The 15,147-nt window shown below is 38.0% G+C and overlaps 1 protein-coding gene across 1 annotated transcript in view; it reads left to right on the top strand.

The window, feature by feature from the left end:
* The window catches only part of CCDC171 (coiled-coil domain containing 171), a 245,552-nt gene extending 235,092 nt beyond the window's left edge, over positions 1–10,460 (top strand). Inside the window, exon 25 of the mRNA XM_054727636.1 lies at positions 10,172–10,460. Within this exon, the coding sequence (XP_054583611.1) occupies positions 10,172–10,393 (222 nt within the window). The 3' untranslated portion in view covers positions 10,394–10,460. The remainder of the gene's footprint in view (positions 1–10,171) is intronic.
* Positions 10,461–15,147: the final 4,687 nt, after the last annotated feature.

Raw genomic sequence — 15,147 nt, 5'->3', positions numbered from 1 at the left:
ATAAACTTACTTGTGTACATGTTTACTTAATGTCAGATTGTAGATGTAAGTTTGGTAATTGACAATGTTGAAATATGAACGTGTTGTTAGCTAAATTAAAATCTTTTCAAAACTTGCAAAACGCTTGGTTAAAGACTACCCTCTGAGGCCTTTAACAAACCAATTACATTTTCATTTTGACCACACAGTTTAGTCATAACTATACTAAAATATAGGTTTCAGTATATATAAAATCAGTCTTTTTTAAATAAAGGGTTTTTAGTTATAAAAGTAAAGCATGTTATTATAGATAATTGGAAAATACAGAAGTTTAGGGGGAAAATCACCAATTCCAATATCTCCAAACAAGTATCATATGTAATTTTGTGTATTGCCTTTTTACTTAAGAGTCTAGCTTCGAGGTGGGCAAAGTTCAGTCATATATTCTTGCCACCTGTGTTTGTACTATATAGCCTGCGAGCTAAGCATGTTTTTTTTAAAATATATTTAAATGGTAGAGAAAAGAATAATATTTCATGATGTGAGAATAATGTGAAATTAAGATTTCAGTGTTCATAAGTACAGTTGTATTAGAACATGACCATACTAATTTATTTACATATTATCTGTGGCTGCTTTGGGGGTAATAACAGTAGACTTTAGTCGTTGCAATGGAGAATGTATGGCCTGCAAAGCAAAAAATATTTACTATCTGACCCTTTACAGAAAAAGGTCGCTGATCCCTTGTCAGACCTAAGCATTTGTCCATATTATTCAAAAGTTTTATAACCACAACTTTTATAGCCATGTAATATTCCATCAAATGGCTACAGCTTACTTAACCATGCTTCTATTGTTGAATATAGGATTATTTCCATATTCAACCAAATCATAAATGGAATTGTGGAGTAATTGCTATTAACCATTTAAGACCACTAGCCAAATTATAGACCAAATGGTTCTATCAATTTGTACAGTCACTAGCAATTTCTGAAAACCTGTTTAATAATTGCTTCACTAACATTTATATCATAATTTTTTAAATTCAATTTTAATTGGCAATAAACATCTCATTTTACTTTCCATTTATTATTGGGGGGAGGTATTTTCATTTATTTTTAACTTTTATTTATTGATTGATTTTAGAGAGAGGAAGGTAAAGAGAGAGAGAAACATTGATTTATTGTTCCACTTATTGATGCATTCATAAGTTGATTCTTGTATGTGCCCTGACCAGAGACCAAACCCAAAACCTTGGCGTATTGGGATGATGCTCTAACCAATTGAGCTACTGAGCCAAGGCTCCGTTTATTTTTAATCAGCTGTACTTTTAATTTTGTGAACTGCCAGTTCATAGCCTTTGTTATAGTCAAATAGTTTTAAAGAAAAAAACAAACCCTGGGGAGAGAAAACTTGAACTTTCAAAGCTTTTTCCTCATAACCCATGCTTTAGTTTATGCCCTTTTCCTAAAGATAATTCACAGTTTCTTGTGATTTCTTTTTCAGTAAGAAAAATAGTATGTTGCATGTATGTGTATTTATGTTTATTTTTAAATACAAATGAGTTTTCTCACTTTATATACACACACTTTTTTTACTTGGACATATTTCTGTATCACTGCTAACATACCTCAATTTAAAAAAATTGTTGTATTCTGTCATGTCATACTTCACTTACATAGCACTTTGTTGATGGACCCTTTAATTTCATTAAAAAATAAATTTCTGTGAAAGAAATGCTTCAGTAAACACATCGGTATGCTCATCTGGTGAACTTCTGTGAATTTAGCCATAGAAGTGCCTAGCAGTGGGATTGCTGGACCAGCAGGCAGGTACATGTGCATTTAGTGTTCCTGACGGCTGTGCCAGCTTTCATTCCTGCCTGCCTGGTCTGAGCTGGCCTTTCCCTGCTTCTTAACAGTGGGGTTCATCAGACGTCTAAGTGTTTGCGGATCTTTTAGGTGAAAAGTACTCTTTCAGTCTCATGCTTTGTGCTGCACTTCTTTCGGGATGAATGTGGTTTAGCACTTTTTCATGTGCTTGTGGTTATTATATTTCTCTCCCCCTCCCACCAAATAGCCAATTTGTAGCTGAGGCAGAGGCTGCCAGTGGTTTCCTGATCTCTGTTTTCTCTTTGTTAGTAACAGAAGCATAATATTACCAGGGCCACTCAGAATAAAACAAAAGGAAATAAAGCTACATTTCTCAGACTCCCCCGAAGCTAAGTCAGCCTTGTGACTAAGTTCTGGTCAATGGGATGTTAAGCACAAGTATAATGATTTTAGGATGCGCCTCCTCCTTTGCTCTGTGAATGAGGTTCAGCATTTTTTCATGTGTTTGTTGGTTATTGTATTCTTCTGGTCAGAATGCAAACGTAATGGAACTTGAGAAACCGTTCTGGACCCTGAGGTGGAAGCCACATACTTTTAGGCCGTGACACTCGAAATAGAAGCAGCCTGGATCCCTGAAGCTTCATATAGCCATATCCGAGAGAAATACATTTCTATCTTATTTAAGCCACTGACTTTTGAGTTTTCTATTATAGCCGAACCTAATCTAAGCAAACATAATCCTTAGCCTGTTTCCTAATTAGGTTCCTCATTTTCTTGATTTACATGAGCCTTTTGTAAACTAATAAAGTCATTTTATGGCCATCAAATGTGTTGCACATGGTTCTATGAGCTTGTTTCTTCAGTTTTTCAATGGATTTTTATCAGATGGGGCAGAAGTAGGTTTACAATTGTGAGTACATAGCAGAGTTTATTCTTATATTAATATTTATTAATTACTAGAGGCCAGTGCATGAAAATTGATGCACTGGAGGGGGGAGGGTTCCTCAGCCCGGCCTTTCCCCTCTCACAGTCCGGAGCCCTCAGGGGCGGGAGGCAACCTGGCGATCAGGGGAAGGCAATGCCCCATCACACCTCTGCTGCTGTCACTGCCGGAAGCACAAGCCTCGGCCGGCCCTGGTTACCCGAGCCTCAGGCAGCCCTGGGTGGCTGGACAGCCACCACCCAAGGCTTGCTTATGGCTCAGGCTGGCCCTGGGCGGCTGGGGGGCTCAGGGGACTGGGGGACTCCTGAGGCAGGCGTGCATGTGGAGTGACCGGGCCCTCCTGGGGGTGGGTCGGGCCTTGCCATGCGCCTGCCACTCCGGTGGGGTTGAGGGGACTGGGCGCTGCCATCTTGTGGCTGTGGGCGCCACCATCTTTGAGGGCAGGGCAGTCAATTAGCATATTCCCTCCTTATTGGCTGTGGGCGCCACCATCTTTGAGGGTGGAGCAGTCAATTAGCACATTCCCTCCTTATTGGCCCTGGGGGCCATCATCTTTGTGACCAGGTGAGGGTCAATTAGCATATTCCCTCTTTAATAGATAGGATTGTATTATTTTTCATATGAACAGCTGGAAACCTACTTTTGCCACAGCCTGCATGCATATACTAAAAATATACTTCTTATTAATTCAGTTTTTGTACCTTTTTATATAGTTGAGTGCATGATATATTTACATTTCAAATTCTCTCTGAGGGTTTTGGGAATGTATATTCCTAAGACCCAGATGAAAAACGGCCCTCTTGGCATTTTCTGGCTTTCCTGGCACTCTGTGCCATTGAGGGCATCAAAATTGCCAAGACACAGGCTTGGGAAGGAGAGCAGGAAAGGAAAGAACAAAACCATCTGAGGAAATTCTTTGACTCTTTTCCCAACCTCACTCATGTCAGGAAATCTAAACATCCAAGAGAAGAAAATGGGAATTGTTATCTTGTCAGGCATGAGACATCTTTAAAGTAATTTAAAATTAACGCTTAAATGTTCTATTGTAATTTAAAACTTCAGTGCTGAATTTTACCTCTGAATATTACCACATATAAGCTCCTTTGGTGAAAGGGCTAAAACTTTTATGTAAATGCTGTAAGAGCCGTTTATTCCAGTGCCATGGATATTCAAATGTTGGGCTATAGTTAGATATGCTATCAAAAATAAAAACATAGATTTTTAGCCTCTAGTACAATATACTTTCATTTTTCAGTTTCACAGGGATTTGCTGAGCCCTAAGTACGTTTATGAAACTCTCTGGATGTAGAATAAGCTGAGGCTGTGTCTCCTTTGGGAGCCACGATACAGTGGTGGTCCAGCATCTGGGGAGGAAAGTCAGAGGGATCAAGACTCACATTCATTCCTACCACTTACCCAGCTGTGCAAATGGAGCAGTTTCTCCTACTCTTCTGAGCCCCCGTTTCTTCAACTGTAAAATGAGGGCAATAGGAATGCGTGCTCCCTGGCTGTTAGAATTGGGATAATGCCTTATAAAGCCTTATAAAGCTACACCTCGCCCAGGGCTGACATATGCTCAATACAGGTTAGCTATGATTATAAATGTGGCATTTGTTATCACCTGAGACGAGTATAAAGAGAGGCAAAGGAGAGGAGCTACTGTGTGCTATGCATTTTCTGTGTCTACTATTCCATTTAACCTTTGTAACATCCCTCGGAGGGGTTAGTCCTCCTACTTTACAGATAAGGATGCAGGCTCACACAGGTTAAGCAGCTTGTGAGAGAACACATGCTGAATAATCAAGTTGGGAACCCAGGGTCTCTTCAGTTTCAAAGTCCATATTCTTTCCTTTATACTGTGCTACTGTTATTTGGGACATAATTGTATATGCACAAAATAACCAACTAGTAATATAAGATCAAAACCATGAAGAGATAACATGAGTGGTTTGTTCATTCAGTCATTCATCAATTAGAAATCCTACTGAGTCCCCGATATTCTGCTAAGTGCTAGAAACACAAAGTCAAGAATCGATCACACTAGGTGCCCATAGTTTTATAGGGGAGATGTAAATGCATACAAATAAGTACAAAAAGAAATGTTAATGCTCATAAGGAAATATAGGGTGTCCCCAAAATGCATACACACTTGAACAACTGATAGCTCAATTTTGAAAATGAAATGTATTTGAATAAACACTGCCTTTATAATTATTCAAAGTGTATGTATACATTTTTGGTACACCCTATATATATATTTGTGATTATTGCCAACTCTGATTATTTGTGTGAACTACAGTGCCCTATGATGCCAGCATGGCAGAACTGGAAAATAAGCAGGTATAATTTGGTTAACCATCTTGAATATATGGAAGAAGACAACTGTGATGCCAAGTACGGAGTCTAGGGTAAGAACACATCAGGAGCTGGAGCAGAAATAGCGAGGGAGCCTCATTGTAAGGTTTTCTTGTGGGCACTTTGACGTCTTCATCGTTGTATGTGGAGCTGCGCACTCTACTTAAAACCAGTCAATAATTTACAGAGCTTAAGATATCAGCATGGAGGTCGAAGTAATAAAAAATGTAATACAGAACTTAATTGAATGAAGCTGCATCATCTAAACTGTGGCTAATCTTGCTATCTATTTGGCTTTTTTTAGATCCTTGTGTAATATGTATTTCTTCCCTTTGAGAATGGCCTCTCTATAGCTCATCAAAATCTTAAATATTATATTTGGGAACCTCTGACTTCTGAGTTAATGTCATCCTTAAAAGCTGGGTGTTAACATTACACTATATGCCATCACACATGGAATGATGATGGACCTGTAGAACTTCAGAGTTGGAAATAGTCTAGCTCCTTGCTTTATAAGTTAGGGAAGGGAGACCTAGAAGGACTGATTGACCTGCCCAGAATGACCCAGTTAGATTGTACAGAAGTGGGAGGAAAAACTAGTCTTCTCATCTCCAGTCTAATCTTTTCACAATACTATGTGCCTAGCATATTCTCCACGCAGTACTATTTCAGCTTACTACATCATATCACCCCTCACTTTTTATAATATTAGATTCTGGAAGACGAAACGTGATCATAAATGCTATGCAGGAGACAAATAGCTTAGTGTCATTGTTTCAGAAGCCTTGGTCTGCAAATTGCTTTGATTTACAGATAATTTATTGAGTGATTATCTTATTATTAGACTAATGCTTTATTTACTTTTTTTATTGGGAAAACAGTCTTAGAAAACTAAGATATTAAAGTCCTGAAAAATGGCTTTGGGACATGTTCAATTACTATATTTCATAAAATTCTTAAAATGCAGAAATTTAGTGGACACATTTTGTATTGTGAATATATATTTAGCTGATGGACTATAACAGTTCAAATAGAATCATTTACAGCTTATTGAGCAAATAAAAGCGTTCCCATAAAGATTCACATGACACCTAGCTTTTATTTCAGGTAACTAATTTCTTTTTGAAAAATTGCTTAAATTTAGATTTATAGGAGAGACTACCAGAACACCTCAGCAGTTTAAAAAGTAGTTTAAATGACCATAGACTTTACAGATTTAAAATATAAAATCAGGTGGAGAATATTAACTTTTACTGGTCTCTGATAAAAAGTTATTTAACTGTTTTTTACTCTGTGTTATATTAAAAGTGTTATGATGTGGTTCTGGATATTATTTGTAACGAGAAATAGTTCATATTTACTTGTTTTTTAACATCTCATTTTGAAATAAATTTCATCAGAATTTTTGCTGGCTTGTTTTTACGCTGTTAAGTAACTTAAAATCAGACTGGAGTATAGCAAATGACCCTAGTAACAAAAAAAAAATGTTGTTCCCATTTACACAAAAGTAAATTTGTTTACTTGGTGGAGGACATACCTTTTGGGGGTGCGGATCTTTAAGGAAATATATTTTTTAGTTTTTTTTATGTTTTGGACATAAGTCAGATGATAGTGTGCAAAAGTAAGTCTCTAATTTGAAATATTAGAGGAATGTTCAACACCCCATTTCAAGGTTATTTAGTAAAAAAAAAAATTACATTAGATGAAAAGATTTCAGACAACATAGTGGAAACTAGACATATTAAAAAGTAAGATGAGAAAAGACAAAAGAAGGACCCTTTGTAGAGAGCAAGAGCCATAGAATATTAAGGAGAAAGGAGAGTTAGAGCCCTCCCCTAAAGGACCACCTTCCCAAAGTGGAATGTGGTAGGTTGGTGGAGTCATGAGAACAAAAAAGGAAACCTCAAGTGCAGAATATAGATTGGAGTAAATTATATATAAATATATCTTTAACATTGCAAAACAGGAGTGATTGGTCAGTTTGGCACAGTTATCTTTCTCTAGTCTGAGGCATCAAGAAGAAAAAGCCCTCGGAGAATACCTGACCTTCCTTCATCCGCTTCTGCACACGCCTCTTTTCATATATCATTTTCTTAGACCCGCACTTGAAGTATAAAGATGTAACAACAAACTTCTGAAGCCTTGCCTGACAATATTCTTTTATCATAATAGAGAACCCTGCTGCTGTAACTAAGTTTTATTAGGCAGAGAATCAGGCTGCACCATCGGCGGCTCTGCCAGCATCCCCTCCCGGACCCCACCCCCCACGTGTGGCAGAATACCTTAGTAAACGCATTGTCATCTTTACAGCAGCAACATCAGGCAATAATGCGTGTTCAGACCCGCAGCTAAAAAAATAACATCAGAAAGGGTGGTTCCTGTGGCAGTATGGCAGTCAAGGCACAAAAGGGTACCCATCCAGCCTCTGACGTAACCAGGTGTCCCTGTTCCGGTCCTGACCTGCTCTGCTCAGCCCTGTGCTAAGGTTGGGAGGGCAAAACCTCATCAGTGCTGCTAATGAGGGTGAAGGCGATGGGGAGTGTGTCCTTTCGTGGGGATAAGCTCACCCCTCTCCTTCCTGAAGCATCCAGGTGGCCATTTATGGTGTTTTTTACTTCCTGCGGAAAGAGAGAGGATCTCAGTCAACGGTAGGCTTGCAGTGGAGTATCAAGAAATCAAAAGAACAGAGATCAAAGAAAACTGCTGAACTATGTGTTAGATGCAGCCATTGATTTTTCTCCAGTTGTAGTTTTTTAAAAAAAAATCCACAAAAATGATAACACATACAACAGTTGAATTTCTAATACTTTCCTGAGGCCAGCCATAGCTTCCTTCTTGTTTTCACAGGTAGAAACGGTTTTGTATAACACGACATAATAAAGCAGGGCCATGAAGAGTTCACACTATGTCGTTATCAAAATTGTAAGGGAATCTACTAAAAGGGATGTTTCTTATCTGAAAAAATCTGCAGGATAGAGTGAGTTTTTAGGCTAACCTCATCTAGGCAACATTTATTTGCTGAGAATATGGAAAATTCTGACGTACAATTGATCACTATTTTCCCACTCTCTATAAATGTTGTAAAACAATCCTATCCATTTTACTGGTAAGACTGTTCAAGTTAAATATTAACTGCTGAGTACTGATGTTACTTAAGGCTTAAATGTATAGCTTCTCAAAATATTAATTCGGTTTTCAAGTACTTCATGAGTGTGTGGATTTCTTAAGTTTGATTTCCAATAGTTTTGGATACCAGTAATGTTTTAAAATCAGAGACAAATTGTTTTCCTGTTGCAATCCCATATTTTGATACACGATTTCCAAATGCTTATACTAGAACAGTATTTATTAAAACAGAATGGTAGCATTATTATTAAAGGGGAAGGCAAAAAGTTTATCTCACTAGCATTTTGTGTGCTATTTTTAAAAATATATTTCTTTATTGACTTCAGAGAGGAAGGGAGAGGGATAGAGAGATAGAAACATCAATGATGAGAGAGAATCATTGATTGGCTGCCTCCTGCACGCCCCCTACTGGGGATTGAGCCCACAACCTGGGCATGTGCCCTTGGCCGGAATTGAACCTGGGACCCTTCAGTCTGCAGGCCAACCCTCTATCCACTGAGCCAAACCGGCTAGGGCTGTGTGCTATTCTTAAGAAGTCACTAGGATTGACTTTTTTCCTTTGTGCTATGTCTGTCAATTACATAAGTCAGGCTGATGGATTTAAAAATGTAAATATCTATAGTTCATATTCTAAGCAGTGCAATCTTCCATATTATATAGAGTGTATTATATGGGACAAGGAAATAAACACTATGAACATTGGTTTCTGTGAACTGCCAGGGGATGGAAGCCGAGGTAAAGGTGCCTGATTGCATTCACTCTGGGATTCAATAACTCTATAAAAGTTTTATACAGTTTTAGTGTTTATGACATATAACAAATTAAAGATGCAATCAAAATTGGAAAATCTATAATAATAAAAGAGTAATATGCTAATTAGACTGGACGTCATTCCTTAGGAAGCCTGGGTCCCGGGTGCCTGCTGGCGGCCGGAGGGAAGCCCGGGTCCCAGGTACCAGAGGGAAGCCGGTGCCGGCAGCCGGGGGAAGGAAAGCCTACTCTTGCACGAATTTCGTGCATTGGGCCTCTAGTAATTTCATATTTGTGTATTAGACAGATTTTCAACCAGTGTGCTGCAAGAATTTTTAAAACATGCAATATCTGACTATTTAGTCAGAGTCACTGATCTCTTTTCCCTTAGAGCAGTGGTTCTCAACCTTTCTAATGCCGCGACCCTTTAATACAGTTCCTCATGTTGTGGTGACCCCCAACCATAAAATTATTTTCTACAGCAGCGGTTCTCAACCTGTGGGTCACGAGAACCGCTAGCAGGGTCGCCTAAAACCATCAGAAAACACAGATATTTACATTATGATTCATAACAGTAGCAAAATTACAGTTATGAAGTAGCAACGAAAATAATTTTATGGTTGGGGGTCACCACAACATGAGGAACTGTATTAAAAGGTCATGGCATTAGAAAGGTTGAGAACCACTGCCTTAGAGTGTCAAATGAAAAAATGACCAACACAATAATAGCTGTCTGGTGTGAATAAATCAAAGTTAAACCTGCCCAGCTGGTGTGGCTCAGTGGTTGAGTGTCAATTCATGAGCCAGGAGGTCACAGTTCGATTCCTGGTGAGAGCACAGGCCCGGGTTATGGGCTAGATCCTCAGTGTGGGGCACGCAGGAGGCAGCTGATCAATGATTCTCTCTCATCATGATGTTTCTATCTCTCACTCCCTCTCCCTTCCTCTCTGAAATTAATAAAAATATATTTAAAGACAAAAAATTATACCTATTTTTTTTTGGTCAAATCAGCAAAAAATATATATTTTGGTGTGCCACAGAATTTTAGAAACTAGTATGTGTGCCATGAGATGAAAAAGGTTGAAAATCTCTGGATTATATAAACAGTACTTCTTTGTTTATGGCTTTGGACTCTGTTTAAGAGTTTTTATTCTATGTTTATTATTATTATTTTTTCATATTGCAGGCAGGATCACGAGACCATTCAAATATCTCAATTCCTTCAAGAGCTGCTCTTCCTGCTGACACAATTGGTGCTGCGGAGTTTTTGCCATTGAAAGCTGAACTTGATACAACTTACACTTTCTTCAAGGAGACATTTATAAATTCTGCGCCCCTGACATCATCTCACTCCTCTCAAGTAACTACGTCTGCTAACGCCAAAAGACCAACTCAGATTGGATTATGACATTATGAAATTAAAAAAAAAATGTAGGAAGAGTTAACAGTACAATTAAAATTATTTTGAAGGGGGATTTTCTTATCAGTTGACTTTTGTTTCAACACAAGTGGCAGCGGGTTTTTAAAAATTGTGTGATACCGTGATGTGTGCAGGTATCTGTGTCTCCCCGAATAATGAAATAACCAACACCCCCCACCCCAGTTTTATTTATTATCACAGTTGCTCATTTTTATGTAACATATTTTTAAATGTTAAGGAATGACACATTTTGGGTAATTTCCTTCAGACTTAAAAAAATCAATAAGCCATTTTAGTCTCTATCTATCAAAGTTGTTTCATACTTGTCTATTTTAAAGCAGGACTGCAATACTTTAATAGGATTGAGAGAGCTATTTGAAATGTATGCCAATGATTCCTGTCATTTCATGGCAGCCCTGCCATGGTTCACTGAGCCCCCTCTTCTCTCTTGTCAGCTCAACTGAAGACAAGCATTTAGTTGCAAACTTTAAGCAGGTTGTGCAAAACAGAAATGATGTGACTGCTTCTCCTCCTGCACAATAATGTCACTCCTGGTCAATGTGAGAAGGTCAGGTTGCTCCTTGTAAAGCTACATGATACCACTTGCCCATTTGAACAAGTTCAGTTAACTGCTGAATCGGGTCCCCGCAGGCGCTAAAAACTCATCCTTTTATCAGGCCTGCGTCTGATAAGAAAGCAGAGCAATTGTGCTGGGAAGGTTTCTGTGGTCTGTTCAGGCTCCTTTTAAGGACAGTTCCCACAGCAGAATAGCAGGTAATATACTTAGTATACGCTGAAAAACCTCCAGGTAATGGCTGTCTTGACCTTCAAAATAGGCTCCCTTTCTGTTTTGTTGTTGGTAGGACCCAAGACTGACGCCCATCTTTGATGCAGGCGGAATTTAAAGCGAGGCCACTGCCCTCCGTTTTCTGCCTTGTAGCACATAAAAGTAAAATTGTATGTCAGGCCGAGATGTCGGGGAGCTGACAAGATGCCCCAGTGACATTTCAGCTAGAAAGAGCAAGTGTCTTGCAACCAAGTGGTCAAATATCAAATAATAGGTCAAGCAGGAAGGAGCTGAGTCCTAACCACAAAGAGGTTTCTGGTAACTTACTTGACAAGCTTTTGGGTGCTTTGTGGCTTGACAAAGTGATGTTCTGTGGGGTATCGCTAGACAGACTGTTCTTTATCGCCTTCAGAAGATCAGACATTGACGTTGATTAAACTCTTTAACCCTTAAAGGTTAAATCCTAGCAGCTTGCATCATGATAAGTGAAGAACAAAAGAATACTTGTAATATGTATTTGTTTTTGTATTAATCATTTCACTCCCAGTGATATTAACTTCTGACGTGAACTGTAGTTTCTGACGAAGAGTTTTGATACAAAATCCATATTTTATATTATTTTTCATTATGGAGTTTGTTATTCCGGATACTTTAGAAAATAACAGTATGTATTATGAAATCTATATTGTCTTGACTTGACAGTGACATTTGATTCAAATATGCCCAACTTCTGAGAATGTTTTTAATTGGCCTTGGTCAATAAAATTTGTGTACTTACTGTTTATGTTGTTAGCCAGAGTAGCCAAGTGATGATGCCATCGGAGGTAACACAGCACTATTGTGGCCCATTACTGTTGCTTATAGTGCTGAGCAGTATAATTAGCATTACATAAATCTGTAGAAAGCTGGTTATGTGGAGTAGCATTACATCTTTAACCAAATTTCTCTGAATTCTTTCCTTGGAATTCTCTTTATTACCCATTCTGGATTTTGAGTATCATAGAATATGCCCTGTGCAGTGTAACATGCATGACATTCAACTTGCAAATTTATTGTAACACAGAAAATGCTGTTGTTTTAATACAGATCATAGAATACTCTCTGCACATTTCAAAACACTTCTTTTCCTGCCAGTCCATACAATTATTCAGATTTGTCTATATGGAAATTGATATGCAGCTTTTAGTTCATGTAACATCATTTAGCTTTCAATTCTCACCCGATAAAGTGCTCCCCTCTATCACTTATATGCCTCTGTGTGTGTGTGTGTATATGCGTATGTTTGTGTTGTATCTATTTCCAATCCTACTAATTTAAGAGGAATGAGAACTTTTGTAAACTTTACCTTGGACAGACTTTGGTCTTCTTGTCTTAATTTTATAATCTGTTAATGGGATAACACCAAAAATAAATGTTTATGTCTCCTCATATGTGTGGGTATCCGATTTTCCAGGTACATTTTATGCAATAAATTCTGAACTATAAATTTAAAAAGATTGTTAAATCCAAACAAAGCATGTCACATTTATAACCAACTAGATGCTAAAGGCCATAGAGACAGGAGGATGAGCCTTCTGAGTGATCATTAGTATTCATTACCAAATATGTAATTTTTATACCATATGCTCCCCACCCCACTGAAGTCAGACCAGCAGGAGAAGATTTAATAACATCCTAAGAGATCTGAGGGACCAGACAGGTTTGAGCACGTGTTTGAGATCCATGTTGTGTTGGCCAGGACAGTTGCTCTATCAGCTTCTTTGCCTCCTTAAGAATGATGTAAAAACTAGACATTTCCCAGGAGAATGACTTTAAATACTTTTGTAGGGGGAGGAAAGTTTTACTTTACACCTTAGTATGTGGATTTCCCTACTAACCTTCTGTGATCTAGAAAAATACCTGTATCATCCATCACTATGAAAGGGATTCTTAAAGTTACTATTTTGATACCTAAGTCACCCTTAGTGATTGAGGCTTTGCTAGTGTTTTTAATATAAACATTTTGCAATGACATAATGAATACAAAGAGGTGTAGGAAATTATAAGAATTGCCAATTTGGTAATTTATTGACATAGAAAAATAACCTTTTAAATAGTAGAAGAATGATAACTTTAATTTACCAAATGTCTGACTCTTTTCAACTTAGCAAGAGTATTTTTTACATTTATAATATATGCTGTTATTAAGTGCTTAAAGAGACATTACTATTTTCACATTACTATATTTACCAGTTATATTTGAATTAATCCTATACACCATATGAACAATGGTAAATTGATCCTGTTTTACTTTGTACATTTTATAGACAAGTTTTCTAATACAAAAGGTGGAAAGTAAATAATATTTATTGAGCAACTATTCTATGCCAGTCATTATAACAAAACTTTAATGTTCTCAAAATAAACCTCTGGAGTAGGTATCTGCATCACCATTTTATAGATAAATAACTGAGCTTCTAAAATGTTAAGCATTTGGTTAAGATCACACAGAATCTAGCAATTAGCAAGCCTGGAGCTGTAACTCCAAAGCCCACACAATTTCCACTTTGCCAGGCATTTTCCAGTAGTAATTAGCACATTTTAAAGAGTAGAAAAACTTTTAAAATTGTCCTGATCAGCTAGGAATTATTTTGAGAAGTCTATTTTGGTTTGAAATTTAGATCACTTACTCCATTAATTAGACAAAATTAAACAAAACACATCCATTCATTCGTATAATCAGTAATGGGAAGAATAGTGAAGTTTGTACCTATCTTTCAAAGGAACGAACACCCTTCATTATGTTGCCCAGGGAACCTAGCCTGGGCTGAGGGACTATGTGCACTCTCAGAGACAGACTCTGCTGAAAGACCCATTGATGGTAAGCCAGCCTGAACAAGCTATACCTTCCCAGTGGGAAAGAATGACATATGCTGAGTAAAGCTGATCAAGAAAACATTAACTTGTATAACTCTTAGGATAGAGCTAGGGATTTTAAAGTAAAATATGTTTTTTGGATTAGTGTGATAAACTGAGTAATGAGCCCAAAGATTTCCACACCCTAATCCCTGGAACCTGTGAATATTACCTTACACGGCAAAAGGGACTCTACAGATGTGATTAAGTTAAGAATCTCGAGATGGGGAGATTAAACATCTGGGTGGACTCTAAATGCAATAGCAAGCGTCCTGAGAAGGGAGGCAGAGGGTGATTTGACTACAGAGCAGAGGCGATGTGATGGCAGTGGAGATGGAGCCATGGGCTTTGCAGATGGAGCTGGGCCCCGAGCTGAGGAATGCAGGCGCCCCTGGACACCAAAGGCCAGCAAACAGTCTCCCTGGGGTCTCCACAATGGTAAGAGGGTACGTTTGTTTTCAGCCACAAGACTGAGGTAATTTGTTACAGCAGCCATGGGAAAGTAATACCACCAGTAAACTTTCAGTGTTCTTTTTAAAGATTCATACATTTGTCTTTCAATATTTTCAAACAGAAGAATCATTCTTTCTTTTAAATTATCCTAATCAGTGGCCTTCATCACTTGAATTTCCAAATAATTTTTAGGTTTTCATTTTATACTAGAGGCCCCATGCATGAATATTTGTGCAAGAGTAGGCCTTCCTTCTGCCGGCACCTGCTTCCCTCTGGCACCCGGGACCCGGGCTTCCCTTGCAGCCCCGGCTTCGTCTGGAAAGATGTCTGGTCTAATTAGCATATCACGCTTTTATTATTATAGATTCCTGGCTTCTGAATATAAGAAACTGTGATTGTCCATATTGGAACATTTAATCACCCTCTAATGCCACCATTCTTGATAATTTTAAAAATTAACCTGTGGTTTCAATAAGTACAGGGTGTCCCCCCAAAATGTATGCACCCTTTAACAGCTGATAGCTCAATTGATGTTTCTTTCTTTTCAGGTTTAACCCATTGAAATTAACAATGTATAATAAGTGTGTATACATTTTGGGGGGACAAC

This window comes from Eptesicus fuscus, chromosome 15 (genome assembly GCF_027574615.1).
Source record: "Eptesicus fuscus isolate TK198812 chromosome 15, DD_ASM_mEF_20220401, whole genome shotgun sequence".
NCBI classification, from domain to species: Eukaryota; Metazoa; Chordata; class Mammalia; order Chiroptera; family Vespertilionidae; genus Eptesicus; species Eptesicus fuscus.
This window is presented reverse-complemented; position numbering and strand designations above follow the sequence as displayed.